Here is a 21,633-nt window from a genome sequence, read left to right on the forward strand (position 1 = left end):
TGCCTTCAGGTGAGCAAAGTAATTTTCATTGGAAAAGGAGGCATTCATCAGTACTGGCATTTGTCTTGCTTTATAACTAAGTCAGGTTAGTTAAGAAAAATAAAGTAGAAAAGCAGAATATTTTTTTTTTTTGTAGATAAACTGGATTCTCTACCCCATGCTTATGTTTCAGTATATACATTTTTGCACATACATGTAATTTTTTGGGGGGGTTATGTAGTCTTAATATGATTATGAATGCTAATTACTTAAAAATCTGCTAGCTATATGTTATTTTTGTTGAAAAAATATAGGTATTATTTTATAATACAGATATTATAGATAATATAGATCAATATTAAATGTGAAAAAGTGCATTGTTTGCTGTGGTTAATATAAGTAGCATTTCCTGTTTAGCTAGACCATGTTAGGTATCATTTAGTGCTCCTGCAGCCTTTGGATAGAAAATGAGGAAAGAGAGGTGTGCCTGAGAGTCCCTAATTTAGAAGTCTAAAGTTAAAATTTGCAACTAGAATTTGCAACTAACCTTCCTCACCCCCCTTTTCCCATAAGTGCTCTGAAATCTTCCATCTTCATCAGTCTGCCTTGAAAAACTCCATTTTTCACTGGAGTGCTGTGTCGGGTTGGTGGTCTGTGTTTCACATCACTTGTGCTTCCCCAGAAGATCATCATCCGTGCAAGAACGGAATGAAAATTCACGAGTGTTCCCCCGATAGCGTCTAACGCTTCAGGGCGATAACTGGGGGACTGGCAAAATGACAATTGTTTTTGCTGTTAAAATGACACTGGGGGAATGTGTAAAATGAAAGAGAAAGTAAAATCTTTCTCGTTTGACATTTTCCAGTATTAAAGCCGCTCACAGACTGTTGTATCTTCTATCTATTGCATGAATCAGAAACATACCATATAGTTGCATTGTGTCTGTGTGGAGAGAAAAATGAGGGGGAGATATTTGTGGGTCTTTATTTTTAATATGGTTATGAATTCTAAAGCTTCTGTGCTGCGGAGAGAAAAGACCGTATATCATTACTGCTGGCTAGCAAGAGTGAACTGGTAATACCCTGCACCACGTCAGGGTTGAGTTGAACATCTCCTAAGCTTAGTTAAACCACTGGGAAATGTTTAGGCAAAGTGTGGATCTAGGACCGTTTCTGCTCTCACGGAGACAACATTTCTTGCAGTGCACAGTGCTCTAGAGAGAGTTATTTGGCTCTCCTGGAAATCTGTCCTGGTAAAGACCATAAATAATCACGGCATTCTCATGTTTGAGCCTAATATCTTCAACGGTTTCTCTCGTACGATGCCCTGCAACCAGTAAACTTTTTTTATTGTGTGATGTCTGATGTATTTTGTAAGTTTGTATAATTATACCTGGTGATTTTCGTTTAACAAATCTCTTGGGTTTTGTGGTTGTTTTTTTTTTCTCCCAACAGCTCTTTTTTGTAGAAAAAAAATCAGTACTGATAGCTCTAACTTTGCAAAAACAAACCAGAAAAAAAATTATTAGAGATTCATATATAGCTTCAAAGAAGTGGTAAGAAGCAAGCAAACTTGGGTTTAATTTAACGGAAACAACTCCTAAGCTGTGTTTGTTGCACAAAACCCAGAATTTTAGCCTGAATTTTGCCTAACGTTTGCTTCTAACCTGTGATTAAGCAGCTGTAAGGTGAAAGTCTTAATTTAAGTTGCTACTACTTTTCTGGGGGAAAAGAATTCAAAAAGGATTATGCTCATAAAGTTAATAATAAAGTTGAACTCATAGTTTTGAGTGATCAGCAAAGACTGAGTCTCTTAGAAAAATAGTGTCTTGATCCTGTACTGAAAGTGTGACTAGAAAGGTGTCTCGGTATCATTCTGTCGAGGTGTGCTTGGTTCACTTGTTTTACAAGTTATAGGAAACAAGGTATGCAATAAAACACAAAGTGCCTTAAATAAAAAGACGTCAAACCTCCAACATACTTTTTTTTTTATTGTTGTCTTCTAGGTTGACTGGGGTCAACTGGACTATTTAGTAATTGACATGCCACCTGGGACTGGAGATGTACAGCTGTCAGTCTCACAGAATATTCCGATTGCAGGTATGTGTATTGCTTGACTGTTTCAGAGATTTGAAGTTTGTTGTCTGGGTGCTTTAGAAAAATCTTATTTTAAAATGTCAGTTAAAAAAATCTTTTAATTGTCATTCTAACACACTAAGAAACTGTTCTGTCAGTAGTGTGGTGATGAAAAACACTATCGGTGATTTTTAATGTGTTAGAATTATGATTGTGTTACTTTCTTCTAAGTTAAGTTTCGAAAAGATTGAGAAGTCAAGTATAACAGTACTCTAGAAGGAAAGGCAGTCGTGCCAAAAACTGATAAGGTTGGTAGTAGAGAATATTTTCTTTGTCTGTACCTACTGCATAGTAAAGCTAATACAATAAAATAGTTTGTCTTCATGATTGCCTTTTAATTAGAAGCTGACAACGCTGTTAATGCACAACATTTATTCAGATAAACTATGCAGCACCGCAATACACTGATGCATTCTTTTTCTTCTCATGTTATGAATTTGACTTTTTGTAGGGGATTTAAACTTTGACAAATCAATCTTGAGATATGCTGCCTTCTAATCTCATTGGTTTCAGCAGGAGTCAGAAAGACTGCTTCTGAAAGGATGCTGAGCATCTCACGACATCTGATAGACTGTACTGGTTTTTCACCTGTCAGCCAACGTAATCAATGTTAGGAACTCAGTGGTAAAAGAGACAAAGCGATCCTTATGGTTGCAGGGATAACTTTATAATTGCTGCAGCTCTTCACCAGGGGGTTAGTGCAGCACTGGAGCATGTTACCCAAAAAGTCTGGGGGATCTCCATCCTTGGCAGTCATCAGATTGTACTAGACAAAGCCCTAGCTGGCCCTCTGTCATGTTGCCAAGAGATGACCTCCAGAGGCCTTTCCCAACCAGAAATTCTGTGATTCTGAGTTATTAAGTAATCAGTGGGACTGCTTGCTGCACTTTTTGGTGATATCAGATAAATATGTTGATACAAACCCAAAATCTTTTTGATTTTGATACAAACCCAGCATCTTTTACTGCTGTCATTCTCTTCTGAGTGCAGACTAGCTCATGTGCACAGGCAAGCACTGGTTCCCTCCAACATTCCTTTTGCTCTGCACTTTGGTGGCAGTAACGCACTGAAGTGAAGGTTCTAAATATTAAATTTGTAGAACTGTTTCACTTGCATGTAGGACTCTTAGCAGGCTGCCTGATAATTTTAACAAATAAAGAATTGTGTATCAGTAGAAGTTCATAAAAGGATAAAAGAGCGTTACAAGTATAAGTAGAAAGACTGGTGGGCATTATGGACATGCCCACATATAAAGGCAGTAGAGCTAACGGATTTGGGGACATACACCCTGGTTTCACAGCAAAACCATCGCCACTGTAACAGCGCAGTGAAGTCTACAGGGACGAAAGGAACCATTTAACAGTCAGGCAGCAGCTTGTATGTTTTCCTTGACATGGTAATTTCTCAACTGCAATTGTACATGATAACCACAATTATTCATATATCTCAAGCCAAAATTTTTGACAAATAGTTAAATTTAGTAGTAAGGCTGTCTGGTGATATATTATAATCTTCCATGACGTCAAGTTCAGAAAATCTTTCCTCTTTTGACATATAAAACTCAAATGTTAGGGCACATGCGAACTCAGCCATAATGCTATTGCCCCAAAATTGTTAATAACCACGGGAGGTTCTCTGCTGTCTGTGATTGTGCTGACTGGTGGAAGGGAGCAAATCAACAGAGTTGTGATGAACAGTTTAGTGGATTTTTCCTATAAGAAGTAGAAGAGGCTTCTAGTGTCTTAGCTTATCTGTGACCTGCAACATATGATGAAAAGCAAAGCATGATTCATACCCATTTTCTTAAATACGGTGCTTAGTATGTTGCATGTGTGAGTAGCAAAGCAGGAAGACCTTTTACTCCCAGGATTTTAAGCAATGAGGTGAAGCATGAAAGTGGTATGGAAGTTTCTGATAAGGTAGGATTTCACATTAAATCTTGTACGTAAGAGCAGTAAAATTATGAAATAAAAGAGGTGTGGCTTTATCTTCATGGATTATGGGTTCTTTTAAAGTATGGTGGGTATAGATAATTGCTGTTTAGTACAGTGCACCTAAATGCCCTAATTTAACATGGAAAAGATCATTAGACTCTTGATCTTCAAGAGATTTTTTTGCCCTTTTCCCACGGAATTCTACACTGTGTTGAGAAGTGTGAGTGGTTGTGGTGTTGGTGCACTGGGTCCTCTGGGACAGAGAGGTGACGGAGGAAAGTACTTTAATCCTGTATTTCGTCAGTTTTGCTGAGGTCTGTTTGTGGAAGGTCACAATATCTTTCTAACTGTTACAGCACATCAGGAAAAAGAAACCTTAATTTAGGTTTTTAATTAGGTTTTTAATTTATATTTTTTAAATACTTACATCTTCTTAGAATGTAACAGATGCTAATAAAAGCAAAACAAGTTTAAAAAAAAAGGTAGATTTTCTTGCTAAGGACAGCAATGTCCTTATTCTTGTGTGGGTGTAACAAAGTGCAGAATTCAGAGTAAATAATTTTTATTCAGGATTTTAATTAGTTTTCCTTATGACATTCAGAAACCTGTGGTTCTCATACATGTTGAATCAGGTTTTGAGGCAAGTCAAAGTAGACAAGATGTTGATTTAAAAAAGAAAAGGAAAATAGGTTTAAAACAACAACAAGCAATGCAGATTTTCTTCATATGCCATAAAAGGGGATAAATTCTTACCCATGTCTCTCTTTAAACTTTTCATTATGGCTTTCTGACATCTTTTTTTTTTCTTTTTTTTTGTGTGTGTGAACAAGTATGGACTTTTACAAATTCCAAACTGAAGACAGCATTTTGATTTGAATTCTGAAATGGCTTCACATTGTTACCACAGTTGCTCAGTTCAGCTTATTGCTTTGTCAATCCTAACTTCATAAAATTAGGAGTGATAGCATCACTTCACGTTTGTCTTTCCCATTAGTTGGTTTTGTTGAGCATGTTGAGATCGACTCTTGCAGTTTGGGAAAATAAGTGTATTGTGCTTTGGATGAAGACAAACAAAGCAGACAAGGAGTGATAAGATTTGTAATTCCTGTCTTCTTACTGGCTCAATGAATTTTAGTGATTTATAAAGAATTTCCTCTGTTGGGTATTGTGGGTATTTTTCGTTCTCATTGGAAGGGCTTCTTTCTATGCATTACAGCACGAAATGCACTTTCTTCTTTTACTCGTTACTGGGTTTCTGTCTATTTGACAGTCCCATAGCCTTGCTTAGCATGCTTTTATTCTCTTCAACCTTGTTCCTTTCAAGGGTACGGAAGAGTGTGTTACAAATCTTGATGTCTTCGGAGCAGTCTACAGAATTCTGCTGGTTTTCTGGGCTCCATCTTCATTTGCAATTCATGTTTCTAAGCTGTGTGTTGTCTGTTTGTTTTTTGGTGGTGTGTTTTTTTTTTTTTTTTTTTTTTTTTTTTTTTACAAAAAGTATTTGGTGTTTTGCCATTCTGTTCCCTCTCCGCTTATCTTGTTCTTTCTTTATCCTTTGAGGATGCCACGGACAGTCATGCTATTAGTGGCATAATTTCTCTCTTTTTCCTCAGAGACAGCATATATATCTTAGTTAAGTATGTTTAGAAGTGCATTATCTAGTTTGCATGAAAGTTGTACTTTGATTTGCATGCATGCATATGTGAGATACAGTATTTGCATTACTGTTTCTTCATTATTTATCTGTGGCTTCCAGTGTAGAAAATTTTTATTCTGTCTCCAAAAGAATTTGCAAAACCTGCACACATTTTTGCCAGCCGCTTGCAGATTTTTCTGTGAGTGTGAGAGAGAGCACTGCTAAAGGTGTTTTGTTTGGAGTGGGTTTGGGCAGATGGGGCATGAAAAACTAGCATTGCAACTTCTGACAACGAGAGAGAGACTGATAGGATGTGTGAAATGGTATTGGGTTTTAATTTTAGAATACTGGGGTTTTTTTTATTCCAGTACCATAATTTTCTTGATTCAAAAAGAGATTAGAGCCATACCTAATGGGTAAAAGCAACACAACAAAATATGTCTTATAATTCTGACTGTCACTAAAGAGAGTATCAGCCTCACGCAACCTCAGCTGGAGTGACAGTTTTGTGTGGGTGCTTTTCCTTCTTTGAAAGAAGATGAAAAAGGAAACTACTGTGAATTTTGTTTTTTATTTTATTATTTTTAGTCACCTTACAAGGAGATGCATCTTATTTAGCATATTATTCTTTAATCCATAACTCTTCGCATGTTGCAGTTATTCTTCAACAAACCAGTAGATGAGAAATTATATGATAGCTTGAAAATGTGATGTACGTTTCCGGTCAACCACCACTTTCTTCAGATGCAAGTCTGCTTTCCAAATAGAAATCCAGGGTCAGTCTGGAGAAAAAGGCTTTGTTTATGGTTTCTTTTTACTTAGTTTGTATTTAGTTCTACTTCTTCTGCTTTGTTCTTCTATTTCATGTTTTGCATGAGATGTCCAGAAGTGGGTTCTTTATCATGTGTTGAACATGCATCCTTGGGAAGGTTTGAAGCATTCTTACACGTTTTCCAGCTTGTAAAACATAGGGGGGTTTCAGATGACATTATGATGTTTGATATCAAGATATAGTGTAAACTAATGATAATATGAAGAATAAGGCTTGTGATTCCTTTGCGTTACCTAGTTGCTAAATTAAGAAATCTAAGTTTGTGTATTTGTTTCATTATTTAGATAAAGGAGCCACAAATCAAATTAATAAATAATATCAGAGGTGGAGGATTAGCCTCCCTAAAGTTTATCATTCTTTCCCTTTAGAACATAAAGACTGTGTGGGCAGCAGCAAGGGCATCTCTGTTCGAGAGGCAGTCCCAGAGCCCTGCATGAGTGTTTCTTCCTCGTGGAGAAGCCCATTGTGGGGGCTTACCATTAAATTAATGAGGTTTTCTTTGTTAATGTTAAAGTGAAGTCTGCGTTAGTGAAGTGTGACAGCTTGACAGCTCTAGAGACTGACACTGTCAATTGTCAGAACCCACTACAGGTTGATGCTGGAATTGTTCCATTGCTAAACTTTGCCATATCACTCTTCGGACATCGAGATCCCATGGCAGTGGAAACCATTAGAAATACACACCTGTCCAGTGGGAAGTGGACTGAGACAACCAAATAACTTCACGTCTTACTAAACAATCTCTTAATAATTACAGTAGTGGGCACTGGAGTGAACTGTGTTTATACAGGAGACCTAAAGGTGAAACACTTTGTGTTTTATTTCAGTGCTCTTAATTTTTCCACCTTTTGGAAGTAACATATTTTTGGTTTTTTTTTTTTTTTTTACACAAAGCATATATTACTATAATCTTGTAATAATAAGCTCTAAAAGGCTGTTAATGAGAATCAGAAAAGACCATTAGTTAAGCTAAGCGAAATGAAAGCAATGTGAATGCTATGTTATCACAGAATCACAGAATATAGGGGTTGGAAGGGACCTTCAGAGATATCTAGTCCAACCCCTCTGCCAAAGCCGGGTCGCTCAGAGCAGGCTGGACAGGAACCCATCCAGACGGGTTTTGAATATCTCCAGAGAAGGAGACTCCACAACCTCTCTGGACACCCTGTTCAGTGCTCTGGCACCCTCAAAGTAAAGAAGTTTTTCTGCATGTTCAGACAGAACTTCCTGTGTTCCAGCTTGTGTCTGTTGCCCCTTGTCCTGTCACCAGGCACCACTGAGAAGAGCCTGACGCCATGCTCTTAATGCTCACCCTTTAGATATTTATAAGCATTGAAGGGATCCCCTCTCAGTCTTCTCTTCTCCAGGCTAATCAGACCCAAGTTTTAAACAGATCCATGTTTTTCTCAAGTTCTATAAAAGCAGAAGCATTGCTAATCGTACAGGGAATGAGTTTGATCACCTTTTAGATTTAAAATCAACATAGTTCAGAGTTCCTACCATCTTTTTATTGCCTTATCCTATAAATGGTGTAATTTTTCCTAATGGTTGCGTCTTTCAGCAACAGGTAGATGTTAAGTATCTCTTGAATGCCTTTTGCAGATAAGGCTGAAATATTTACCAAAGGAGTTTTTGTTACTTCAAATATGAATTTTCAAAGGATTGTAATTAATAAGGTTTCTTTTGACAGCAGCATTTTGATAGATAGGTTTAAATAAAAACAAAAAACGTATTTCTGTCTTTACTGACAAAGCGTTAAAAGTCTTATTTCTAATCAAATTGAAGAGTAGAGAGATGCCACCAACTTGAAGACACTTAGCATTCTTAATTTCTGGATAAAATGTGACATACTAAACTGGTTAACCATGCTACTTACTCATATTTATGTCAGTGACACACAGACCAGGGTGTAGCCTTGTACACAACTGTTTTATAGCAGTGTGTCTCAGGAGAACCGGATCCTGCCTCCACATGCAATAATGTACAAGAACAGGAAGATCCAGGTGGTGAGTAGACTGTCTGTTCAGAAATGAGCATTAACAACAGTAAAAACAGAGAATTTCAAATCAGATTTTTAAAAAGAAAACACAGTTGATGTTTTAAAAAATTACGCATGAATTAGTGTGGAAAAGAATTGTAATTTGTGAGATGAAGGTGTCTTTTTAAATTAACTGGAAGTGCAAGCTGAGTAGGCATGGTGCTGTTCTATTGTCTTTTCTGAAGAGAAATGATCAAAAAAAAAATCCAATGCCGCCGTAGCACACAGTTTAAGATTAGAGGTGTATCTGTATTCTGTCACTGCTCTTTGTGTAAGTGTCTTTTTCCCCCTTGTTGAATATCTCTTACTTTGATACAAATCACAGTTGCAAGGCATCTGATCTTCTTTCCTTTTACTTTAACAATAATATACAATGTTTTTCCCCATTTCTGAGCTTGCTTTCTTCTTTTATGAAGGAGGTACATCATTAGTTTCTACAGTAAATTTTTGAAGGTATTTTATGGAAGCCATCTGGGTAACAGTAAATTTTACTTGATATATTTTTGAATGGCAAATATTTTTAATATCAGATTTTTATGTAGATTTACTCTTTCTTTCATGCTGTATTTTGATACTTTAAATAACTGCAGGAGTGGAGAGGCAGGTTTAGGATAGATTGAAAACCAAATAAAACTTAGTCACACCAGCGGGGATTTAAAAATAGTTCTTTGTATTCATCTAAATATAATTTGTATGCTGATATAGTTTGCTACTGTTGTCAGAAAAAATGTAGTTGACAAATGCAAATTATCATCAGGGTTGTCTTAGCTTTGGACACTCCTGGTACTTCATTATGAAGTGCCAGGCCTAGTAGACTCTGTAAACTTAATTTAGGGACCAAAATACAGTATGAGTTTACACATTAATGCCTCACACTCTTTCAATATAAATTTAAATTTAATTCTTGGCTCATGGAGATTGATGTAACACACATCTTCTGTCCAAGCTGAGGTGATAGTATATTCAGTGCCAATTCTTTAAATGTTATCATTCCTGAAAAATAGTTTCCAGGTATTGGGGGAAAAAAAGCTGTGAAGTATGGAGGCTTTGAAAACTGAAGTTGTCTGAGGTCTGGCAACAGTGGCTAAGTGTATGTTAAGTACTAGATTAGCTGCAATTTCCTCGGGTTTTTTAGATCAATTATTCTGAATAGGAAGAATAAACGAGCATAGTGTTCAGCTGACAATTACAAAGGATGAGAGAAATCCATATGAATAATGGTAGTGCATTCTCTCCTCTAGCTATTTCTTCTGAAAAAATAAATATTTAAATCTGCCCCTTACCCCCCCAGCACTTCTGGGGGAAAAAAAGCAAAAACTAGAATGGTTTTTGGAGGTGATTGAAGTAGTCTTGGGTGTTGTCTTTTCTGTGGAGTAGAATCACTCTTTTACCTCGTTCTCTTCTTTGGATTAATACCTCTCATTTAAAAAAAAAACCCCAACATACTCATTTGTCAAAAGAGACTATTTGGACTTTGGTGTTGCCTAGTACAATGCTCATCATAATCTGGACATGATTGGCATATGTCCTTGAAAGCAGGAGGTGGAATGGAGTAGAGCAGAAAAATGCCAATTCAGATAGCTAAGGAAAAGTGGAAAGTGGCAGAGTGTCTGTGGGGGAGTAGCTTTTTATTTTATGCCTGTGCTTTGCAAGTAATGTTTGTTCACGGATGTTATTACAAATATTTTCAGGGTTTTCAGTTTGCTAAATAAATATTGCATCGTAAATTGCATTAGTGTGACATATGTATTCGGTTTGCCAGACCAAATCCAAACATTTTAACACAGCAAGAGTTGTCTTTCCATGTCTTTCTCCGTGTGATCTAGTGTAAAATGGATGTTATAATACTTACTGATCTGTTAGATGAGGGCAGTTTAACTTCGGGGTGACAGCTTTATCCAGATGGTGATATTCCTCTGCTCAGTGGCTTCACTGACAGTTCCTCTCGCCAGGAGGAAGAAGCTTGTTCTAAGATCTAGGTTCTCTTTTCATGTGGGCAAGGTGGTGGTGCCCCAGTCTCTAATTACCCGCTAGTTCGTGGGCAGAAGAGGATGTGTGGCTGTTGGGAACATACACTGTTTGAGCAGTTGTTCAAAGACTCCTCCAAGAAGAAGGTGGTGAGCAGGCTGGAGGTGTGACACAGCCTTTGGGGCAGTTCTGAGCTATATTGAGTCTCAGGTAAGGATTGCTTAAGGGAAAATCATGGTGGTGATTCTTTTAAGTTGCTAGTTGTAATGAGATGTCACACACAAAAGCTAAAGGAACTTCTTTACAAGATTTATCCGAGGAGATGGACTTTTTTTTAATGATAATGTATCTGTAATCATTGCCAGCTGAAATTGTAGCAAAGACAGAAATCTTGGTTCTTGCAAGACCTTGTTCTGCATCTTCAAGTGCAAACTATATCTGTAATTGCAGGCATCTTTTACCTGTGAAGGAACGAGAAACTTAACAGAAGGAAGAGATTCAGATTCACCAGGCTATTTCTAGCTTGAAAGTCTCACCTAGAAGTTTGAAACTGATGCAGTGGAAAAGGTAGCAAAAGCTACAAAAAGTGCATGAGTGGTGTGGTCAGATCAGGTGATCCACAGCTGCGCTGAAGTCTGAGTGTGGTTCCTTGCAAGTGCAGTCAATGCCTGGCAGTCACAGATGCCATTACTAGGAAAATGCAGTATATCTTTCTGTGTCTTTATCCTCCAGAAGTCTATTGGTCAGTCTTTCTGGTCAGTTACACTTCATTCTACAGGTTTTAGGGTGGCATTATTTGGGAAGTTAGTAAGAATAAGGGTGATATAAGACACAGTCTAATACTTGTGTGTGGAGGGGTCCTTAATCATCTGTCTGGATGAGGCGTACGTAGCCTGTTTGTGAAGTCTGCCTCTGAAGATGCTGGAGGGAAAAAAGAGTAAGCTTTTCATCCTAAGGGAAACCTTCTAAACTGCTGCTTATCAGCTGCTTTTTAGACCTGCCTGTTTTTTGCTTGGGTACAAATTGACTGTAGCTAAGGCTCAGGGAAATTCCACCTTATGCCTTGTAACCCAGAGCATCTAATGCAAACCTTAATGATACAGTGAATATAGATGATATTTTCTATATACAAAAATTACAGGCTGTTTCAGTGCTTCTAATTTCCTGAACACCAGTCCACTAGAAGGGTAAGTACCAATGTGCTGTGTAGGCACAGATTTCTTTTACTGAGCATTAAGTACCTGGGGCTAAAAAAGAAAGGCAAACATTAGTATTACAGGCTACTGTTCTGTTTCTATATATTATGCATGCTAAGGATTAAAATATGGTTAGCATAGTTTTTACTAATGCAACATGCATCAGCTTTTTGTCAACTGAAATACGGTGAAGTTACAAAAATAAATGGAATGCATGAATAAGTAGATATGTCACTTAAACCTAAATGTGCTCAACTTAGATATCCTTAGTATGCTCAAGGCACAGAAATTATTCTTCTGCATATAACTGCAAACATAGAATTTGTAATATATTTTAATGTGCAATGTGATAGCATTATAGTTTCTTCAGCTTCTCTGTTCAATGTGTCAGCATTAGTTTGCCTCATTCAGACAGAGGCTTGTGTAAACATTACACGTATTGCTTCAAGAGATGTGCTGCGTGCATGAATTCAGTCATATTTCATTACTTTATTGATCAAAATAACTTTTTACTGTTTGATATTCCTGTTAACCGTGTAGAGCCACGATAGCAAAGAAAGTGTGGGCTGTGTTCTTTCTTGCTCATCATTTGAATCGCTTTCTGAATTAAACATATGCAAACTTATTCAGGGAGGGGAGCACCGTGAAAAGTCTCTTTTGCCATATTTGGTTGGTAGTGAAGGAAATAATGCTGCTAATAATTTGAATTCTTGAACTTCAGGTTGGGTTTGCTGGACTAGAGTTGTAGCAAAGAAAGAGAAAAGATACTTATTTTAAAGGGCGTTGGTATAAGTCAGTACAAGCTGTCTGTGAATAATTTTTGTCTGTAATCCAGCTCAGAGTGAAAAGGAAAATAGGAGAGACACATCTGTTACACCCTCAGCAGCAGCTTCTTGGGCGTGTTGGCCTCCCTTTTGTGGAAGAAGCCATACAAGTTGTCCATGAGCATAATTTTAACGCATGTATTTCAGAAGCCAGAGTTTTTCATACAGGGAGTTGGTGTTTGTGGCAGCATAAACTCTGCAATGTGCCTTTGGGTCTTTCTGGCATATTACCTTTTTCCCTTTGGGTGAGGTTCTCTAGCAACAGAATTTGTTAGTCAAAAATATCTCTCGGATAAGCTGCTTGTGGTTCTAGTGGGTGTTTTCATTGTGGATAGTCTCTGTCCTTCATGCCATGCCAATTATTGGATTCTTAAAAAAATTAATAACGGACAAGAAAACGTAGATTTGAGCTTTGTTGACTGCATGGTCGCTTCCACCTGAAGATGCAGGGAAGGCTGAACCAGCATCTTCAGAGAAGAGTGTGAACAAAAGTGTGAAACAACTAACATGAACATATACACAAATTTCCAATTTTGTTTGATAAGAAAGCAGTAATAAGCGTTTTGCCCAAGTATTGAAAGATCTTTGTTCTACAAATACGCAGAAAGCTTGAGGACATTGAGCCTAAATTACTTATTTGTGGACTGTGCTTTTAGGGAAGGGTGCATCCATTTTGTGGAATTAACCCTACATTTCAATGCCGGCTGTAAAGCGTAACCCTACACATGGTGAAACGAGGAGCTAAGGTGACTTGGATGTAACTGAAAGGCTTCCACGTTATTCTTTGCGACGCAGGTTGGCTCTGGAAAAACAGCAAATTATTCGGATGCCAGAGTTTTAGCGAACAATAGGGAAATTGCATTTGCTGAGTACATTACATATGCCGTTCAGTTCTTGGACTTGTGTCTAATATTATGTAAGGCAGAGATTGGCAGCTTTTCAGGAGCGAGGTGCCAGATTGTATTTTTCTTTCACAAATTAGAGGTTAAGAACGCTGGTTGAAAACATTCAAATGCGCTGTCAGGCGGTGTTTGGAAACGGCTGGCTGTCACGCAGGCAAGATGCCACCCGGCAGCCGGCGTGGGGCCGTTGCGAGGGGCAAGGGCTCCCTGTCCCAGCGATGCCGGAGCCGGGAGCGCTCTCGGGACACCAAGGCTCCCGGTGCTCTGGCCAGTGCCAGCGGCGCCGGTGTTGTCTGCCTCTGGAAACCTACCCACCTCTTCCTTTGCTGTGTGGGCAACTGTGGGCCCGGTAGGAAACTCTGTCCCATGCATCCTACATTGTCTGTTGTAATTGCTGTTAGTGTGAAGTTTGGCATAAATTTCTTGTGCGAGCCTGGCTTAACGTGGCTCTGCAGAGATGTTTTAGTAACAGATACTTTGGAGACCAGATGGTCGCTGTGAAACCAGAGCTCATCAATTGACTGGTAATGTCCTCTTTGACATTGCATTTTTGTAAAATAGGGATGAGCACGAGCAGATTCTTGATGCAAGTTTCAAAGAAATAACACTTGAAAGCCCTGAGCATATGCAAAAAGCTGCTCTTTGTGAAGCGATGGGGGATATTATAATGTCTATATTGGTTTTGCAGGCTGTATTGATCAAGAAGTGGTATGGGATAGTGACCTGTAGGCTTACTTCAGAATGTAACCTTTGACAAAGAGCTCTAGCTGTTTTATACGTTTAATAACTCTTGGGAGTACTAATTATCAGGTAACCTGGAGCCATGTCTGAACAGTGAGCAATACTGTACTTTTGTCAAAGCTGGTGCGAGTGCGCACGAGTTGGCCTCTTGTGTTGCGGTATCATTTGTACAAGTGTACTGGTGTTGTGTCCAGTGTAAAAGCTTTCAAATGTAACTATGACATGGGACAGTTACTGTGTCATTCCCAAAGTACCACCTCTGCAACCTGTCAGCATGTGGACGGTGTTGTCTTCTATCCATGGTCACATGACAGCTAGATCAGTTTTCTCATTCAGAAAATAAAAATGGTTTCTACATAGAAAAACCTATGATGAAAATATCTAAATTTTTTCTGTCACTCTGTAATAAAAAACCTAGCATAATTTTCTTCCTTAAATTAAAAAAAAAAGCATATGAATGTGTGACTGCTTTGAATTTAGTAGCATGTACTAAATAGTCAAAATATTTAATAGTATATAATTACTAATACATATTTTAATGGTATTTCATGTTTTCTTTTCCCAGGAGCTGTGATCATCTCCACTCCGCAAGATGTGGCTTTATTGGATGCACGCAAAGGAGCTGAAATGTTTAGAAAAGTTCATGTACCTGTAAGCCTTTACATTAAAAATACCGGTAGATTGTTTTTCCAAAATGTAAAAAAAAATTCATATACTGCAATAGGTTAACAAACCATTTGCGAATCACTTGAATTTCATAAATTCTTGTTAAAAAAAAGGATTAGAATCCATCTTACATCTGTATCAGGAGCTTGTTTTGCTAGAAAGGAAAGAATTTTCTCAGGCCAAGGTCATAATAGTACTGGATTTCTTTTAAATCAGTTTGTTTAATCACCTGGAATGGATCAGACTGCTAAACAGAGTATCGTATTAAGTAACGTATGCTTTCCAATTGTACTGTCTTACTATATCCTCATTATGTGTCCTCTTCAGCACTGTCCCCGATGGAGCTCAAAATCTAAAATTTCAAAAATCAAATATTGGTACATTTCAAGAAGGAAATTTAAGTTTTTGGGGAGATTTGCACATAGCTAATTGTCACTTTGCCATTTGAAGGGCTCTGTGATTTTCATGCCAAGTAGAGGGCTGTCTATATCACTTTGTTTTTCGTGAGGTTTATAGCTTACATGGTGGCTTGCTTGCTTGGGAAATGCAAAATTTAAAAATATCCACAACATTTGTATGGATTAGGAGAAAATATTAAACAGGGTGACATCTTTGACTCGATATTTTGTATGTGTGCTACAAGTTGCTAAGTAACTGAATGTTATACTCTAGAGTATGTTCATGAAGAGATTCATTTTTCATTTGAAATGTGTAGAGAAAATATAAACTGAAATGCTTCCTTATCTTAAACAGTAAAGAAAAAAGCCATTTACTATACTTTACAAAAGGTATTTCCTTGCTTACCTGTGTGAAGGTCATTTCTACTATTTATTAAGAAAGGGAATTTCTTTCGTACCTAGTGCTTTGTTAATTTAAAAAATGCAACAGAAACCTTGAAGTGACTGCTTTCCCTTTTGTTTTAATTTACACAATAGTTTAACTAAAGAAATACATTGATTAATTCCATATTGTTAACTATTTCATAAACATATTTGCATGAAAAATGGAACTATAGTAGCATTTATCATTTGCTACTAGAAGAAAAACTAATATATATAACAGAGTAACATGGAATGTTTTATTTTGATTTTGTTTGCTAAAATTATGGAAAATTATTTTCTTAAAACAAAATTGTTCTCGAATTAGTAGTTTGCTGAATTTTCCTTTTGTTTTAATGAGAAATTACCAAGATTTCTTTCTAAGTCTGTTTTGATCAATGTTCTTTGAACAGAACGGCCTCTAAGAACATCATGCATTCCAGGATAGGCTTGGCTGCTATTAATTTAACTAGTGGTAAATAAGATATTTAATGTCTTATGATGTTATTTTAATTCATTGGATTTTTCAGATCTTTCTAAATCAGCTGAAAAGTCACAGTGAAGCTGTTGTGCCAGATGCTGAGTTTGAATGCACTCGAACCAGTCAGTGGTTCTTGTCTTTCTCGTGGTGCTGCTTCATTTTATTCTAACCTTGTACCTACAGCAGCACAGACCTGTCATTTATGTCAGTGCTACAGCAGCTCCTGCTTATCTCTTACATTTCTGAGTGTTAACTAAATCTGAGGAACTAAAGAAAGTTTTGTTGCATAATTTTTGATGGACAACTTCAAACCTGAGTTTTTTATATCAAAGAGGTGGAATCTGTGGGACTGTGCTAAAATTGTGTATCCTGATTATATAATTGATTGATCTTTAAAAGTCTAATTTTTAAAATCTATTTTTAATCTACTCTTTAAAAAAGCGTTTGCAAAGAGTCTACTTTTCAAAGAAGCAGAGAGTCTATAGGTTGCTGAGCTCTGACTCTTTGATTGTGCTTGCTTACATTTAATGAACTGGAGTCTCTCCCTTGTACCTATAGGCATACGTACACCACCTTCTCCTTGCTCCCCCAGTCATTCCTTACCAAAGCCTCAAATGACATATGTAGTGTTACCACAGCAAAGTCACAATTGCTAACATGGTTTGTTTGTCCTTTGCTGGTCTGAAATTAGAGTAGAATGACTGAAGGAACTGCTGAAAAGCTGGTAGTGAGAGTCAGGATCAGAACCAGGATTACAATGCAAAAATCTTATTTTCAGTCTTAGGACATAGTCGTTAGAAGAGGAGTGTCATCTCCTGTGCTGTGGAGCCCACCTGGTAAGGAAGGGAGTTTGCAAAATGTTGCTGACTCCTATGACAAGAAGTTTCAAGATTCTCAGCCATTATGTGAGTTTGGCCATCATTTTCCTGCGTCCCAGAGGCTTGCTCTGGGCAGGTGACAGAAAAAAAAAGTGAGTAAGTTTGAGTATTTAGGAAAAATTGCCTATTTTCACCTGCTGAAATCGAGTTCAGTTCAGTGTGGTTTATCTTATCAATCATATCTCTGAAAGAAAAAGACAGGCTTTTAGTTAAATCTGCAATTTTTCTGATAGTTTCCTTGTTTTGGAAGGTTTTGTTGTAGATTTCACAGGTTTCAAAAAACTGCTAATGTAAACTCATCTATGTGTTTCTGTCTAAGATGTACTAAAATTGTTTATTTGGCTGTGTACTTACTGGTATTTCTGTAGTGTCCGGAGTACCCAGCTGATTGTGGCTTTGTATTGGGAGTGGAAGTTAGAGGCAAAAATTGCTCATTATAAGAGTAAAGGTGGGAAGACACAGATACTGTTGTGCACATTTACTTGAGCCACTGAAACATCAAGCAACTGAGTGATGGTTACGTGGGGAGTCGATGGCAGACTGCAGAACTGTCACCCTGACCACTTCAATCCCCCTCAGATAGGAGTTGAACCTCAGCGCCACCCATCCTTAAGTGCAGTGAAGGACTTGAGTGGGTTTCTCAGGAATTGTCTCCCTGTGTACAGACAGAGGGCTTTCATTCTCTCACTCTATTTTCTTTAACTTAGAAGGTAGTGTATTTGGATTTTGGTATGTTTTGTTGTGTAACTGAAAGATTAATTGAGCATAAGAAACATGTAAACATTCGGAAACAGTGTGTGTGCAGGTAAATTTGTCATGAAAGGTTTCTTTGTTTCCTGTTATTTCTTGATAGACATCTCTTCACTGTTTAAAATAGTGATTTGACTAAATGAAATTCAGTTCCGTGCATTATAACTATCGTCTCCTCCAGTTCCATAGGTTAGCTCCTGTATTGCGGTGCATCTTATAATACTCATTTTCATGTCATTACTGAGCCAAGTTTGGCAAGAGATGTACAGGGAAAGGAGCTCTCTGGGCAGTAGAATAGGATTCACACATACTTACAGGATAGTTTGTGTAGACAGGAACAGCTGCTTTGAAGCTTTTCCAGATCTATTATTTGAACAGGAAAATGAGAGTTATTACTGACTTCATTAGCAAGACCTATTACTTTGCCTGTACATTTAAAAGCTATGAGGATCTTAGTGAACTCTTTTCCTTCTGTAAATATATCTGCAGAAATATGCATGCTAAAAATACACTCCAGCACTAAAGTTGTGTGTGTTTGCACAGATTCTGTGTTAAACTGGTTGTTTATAATTGGCAACTTAATATTAAAAAAAACTCTTCATATTTCAGAAGCATAATTTATATATTAATAAATATGCCCTACTCATTGGCTGACAGAAACAACACTGAAAAAATAAAAATGGTTGTGTAATGCTTTTAGTAAGACTTGTTGCAATGAAAACAAAACAGGCAGTGAATAAGACCTCTAAAACTGATTTAGCATTGGGGATACAGCTGTATCTCAGCATTTGTATTAACTGTGTCAGAAAAACTTCTTAGTTATTAACAAAACAGCTTTAATAGACCTTAACTAATCACAAAATAATAGTAGACTTTTTCTGTGATTGTGAATTCGCCGAGTCATAAATGTGCGACTACTTTGAGGAGAACAGAAAGTTCAAACCCCAAGATACCTGAAGATGAATTAATTCATGTAAAGTATAAATATCAAATTCTCTTTTTTCCTGTGCTGCAGAAAATGGCTTCCCTCTACCCTAGTTAAAATATTATTTTTCTTTTGTGAAATAATACTCCTTCCAGTGTTCTGCGGTTTACCAACACAGTGAAAATTCCATCACTTTAATTTAAGGAGAGCAGGATGATGCCTGCTCAGAGGTCACGCATAGGAGACTGTGGCTGTAGAGAGCCCTTTTTACCATCCCTGCACCTTATACCCTCGGACACGTAGTGTGCCATGTCTTTCTTAGTTTAAGAACTGGATGAGAAAATTACCTGTAATAATGTGCCAGTAAATAGAAACTTGTTCCTCTTGCTCCTCTGGCAGTCCCTGAGGGAGAGCAGGAAATGGGGAAAGTCTGTGGTGTTAAATTGAAAGTAGGTAATATTTTTGTTTGTTTGTTTTGTTGTTGGTACTGTTCCTTAAAATGTTCCTTGCTTTAAACCTTCTGCAAGCTTTACATACATAAAGGAAGACTTCTTAGAAAATAGTGTGAAACATGTCACAGAGATATAGAAAAATAGGTGATAATATTTTGATCAGTTTTAACTAAGCTATAAGGAAGTTTTTCTTAGGATATTGTAAATAACATGGTTTTTTATTTTCAGTTTTGGTGCCAAAAGTTGTACATTCGCTCTTAATTAAATAACTTAATACTTGTTGGTTGGATTGAACACTGGTATATCCTTTTAGATATGCTTTGGTAACATAGTGGATACTTATTTCTCTAATAAGTAGGCCAGCTTGTTCAAGCACAAAACTAGAATGCTCAGGGAGATTTAAAAAGCAACAAAGCTATAAAGTAACAGCTTTTTGTACTTGAAAAATTATATTCATGTTTTTAAAACTTGGCTATAATGTGTGTGACATATCTAGATAACATATAAATCTTAAAGTGAAATTTTTTAACTTGGAACCACTTAAAGCAGGTCTTCTGTTGATTAGCAGATGGGTAGAAGCTTTCGTCCCGTAGTGTTTGAATATTGTTTTCATCACTTTGAGAAGTTCTTGCTCTGCCTCAATGAGCAGTTCTGTTTACTAGGTGAATAAAATGAGATCAATGCTATCATTAGCATTATTGTACATTGTGAAAGAAGATTTTTGTGTGCATGATTTGGCAAATTTTCGTTTGACATATTCTACAAGGATGATGTTGAACATCTGGCATGAACAGAAAGATACCTAATGTGTATGTATTAGATTTTTATGCTGTGGTTTTTGCCACTTAGTTTCACATAATTATTTCAGTTGTTTGATCTTTAAAATGTGTTTCTGTTCTTCAGAAGAATAGCAAATCTGGTTCTTTTTGAAACCATTCCCCTACAGGATAACTTAAAAAAATATCTTAAAAGCATGTCTGATTGTGTCACTTCTTGTAATGGTATGTTTTTATTTTGTGTTTCCTGAAACTGCAAATTACAAAGCTATAAAACACAACATGAAAATTCTTCCAGTATTCAGAGTTCAAGAATGAAATACTGGCAGGAAGAGTTCTTGGAAAGATAGGCCTGTACAAGAAGTACTTTTTGTTACAAATAAGTTTGTTAATCTTTTGAGTGTTATAACTGTGAAAAACTTGAAATAATGCACAGATAATAGTGAAACAGAGATGACTAATAAGCGTTGATAATGATATTGATGAGTCTGATGTTACTGCTACATCCCATTATAAATGAGTGCTCTTTGTTGATGCTCTTTGTTGATAGTCTCTTCGTTATTGTCAGAGATGAATAATGGAAATATCAATGCTTGAATCCCAGGTTTGAACATTCCTTTCTTTTACTTCAACAGGTTTTAGGACTAATTCAAAATATGAGTGTTTTCCAGTGTCCCAAATGTAAGCATGAGACACACATTTTCGGATCTGATGGTGTAAGAGATCTAGCAAAAACCCTTGGATTGGATATTTTAGGTAAGGATATAGAAATGGTTTAATTTTGAAGAAAAATTTAATGGCGTGCATGAGGGAAGCATTAACTGAAGTATGAAACTGCATAATCCTAGATTATTTTATATTCAGACAGCGTTCAGATATAATAGAACTAATAAGTAGTTGAATGTCACAATTTTTGTATGCTCTGTTCCTTATCAGGATCATTCTTGTAAATGGGTTGTGGGCTGTGTATGAAAATTCTTCAATTGCATCTTAAATCTCTCTTGACTTATAAACAATCCAGAACATGAATTGTTTTGATAACGATGTGTTATGTGACCTGAAAATCATAATATTACTGATCATACAACAATTTTTACAAATAACCAAAAGTTCTATTTGGTCTTGTAAAACAGACCTAAACGCTGTCAATAGACATTTTCTCATCTGTTTCATTTAGATGAAATGAGTTGTTACATATTGAAATAAATATTGAAATACAGTCCCTTTAAAGCAGGGGTTTTTTATGCCCATATGAAGATATTGTGACTCTTGTATGGAAGCAAGCAGACTATAATGAATGTATTTAAGTGTTGAGATTAAAAGAATACACTGAATTGCAAAGCGTTCTTTCAAAAGAAAATTTATCTTTATTGAAAACAAAAATTAGCCGTGATCAAACAATCTGGCATGCCTATAAGCTAAAATATGCATTGATTTTTAAAATTACATTGCTGTTTTTAAAAGGCATATTTCAACCTGTGCTACCAGTAAAAAAAAATTTACAGAAGATAACACAGCGTAATTAAGTTGGTAAATGGGATAATTGCATGTGCTAATGATGTGTTTCCATGTATTACTATAATTATCTCAATGATTTTCCATAGCTAATTCATTAGAAAGAACCAGGAAGCTCACTTAGAAAGATCAACACAAAAACATCAAGGTCTGACACAAACTTAAGATAGGAAGGCAACACATAATT

General features: G+C 36.8%; 1 protein-coding gene across 5 annotated transcripts in view; it reads left to right on the forward strand.

The window, feature by feature from the left end:
- NUBPL (NUBP iron-sulfur cluster assembly factor, mitochondrial) overlaps window positions 1–21,633 on the forward strand; it is an 87,525-nt gene that overhangs the window by 52,824 nt on the left and 13,068 nt on the right. For all 5 annotated transcript variants that reach the window (XM_074148985.1, XM_074148983.1, XM_074148984.1 and 2 more), the window contains 3 exons: window positions 1,985–2,078; window positions 14,751–14,836; window positions 20,567–20,687. In XM_074148985.1, the coding sequence (XP_074005086.1) occupies window positions 1,985–2,078; window positions 14,751–14,836; window positions 20,567–20,687 (301 nt within the window). The remainder of the gene's footprint in view (window positions 1–1,984; window positions 2,079–14,750; window positions 14,837–20,566; window positions 20,688–21,633) is intronic.

Source organism: Numenius arquata, chromosome 6, assembly GCF_964106895.1.
Source record: "Numenius arquata chromosome 6, bNumArq3.hap1.1, whole genome shotgun sequence".
NCBI lineage: Eukaryota > Metazoa > Chordata > Aves > Charadriiformes > Scolopacidae > Numenius > Numenius arquata.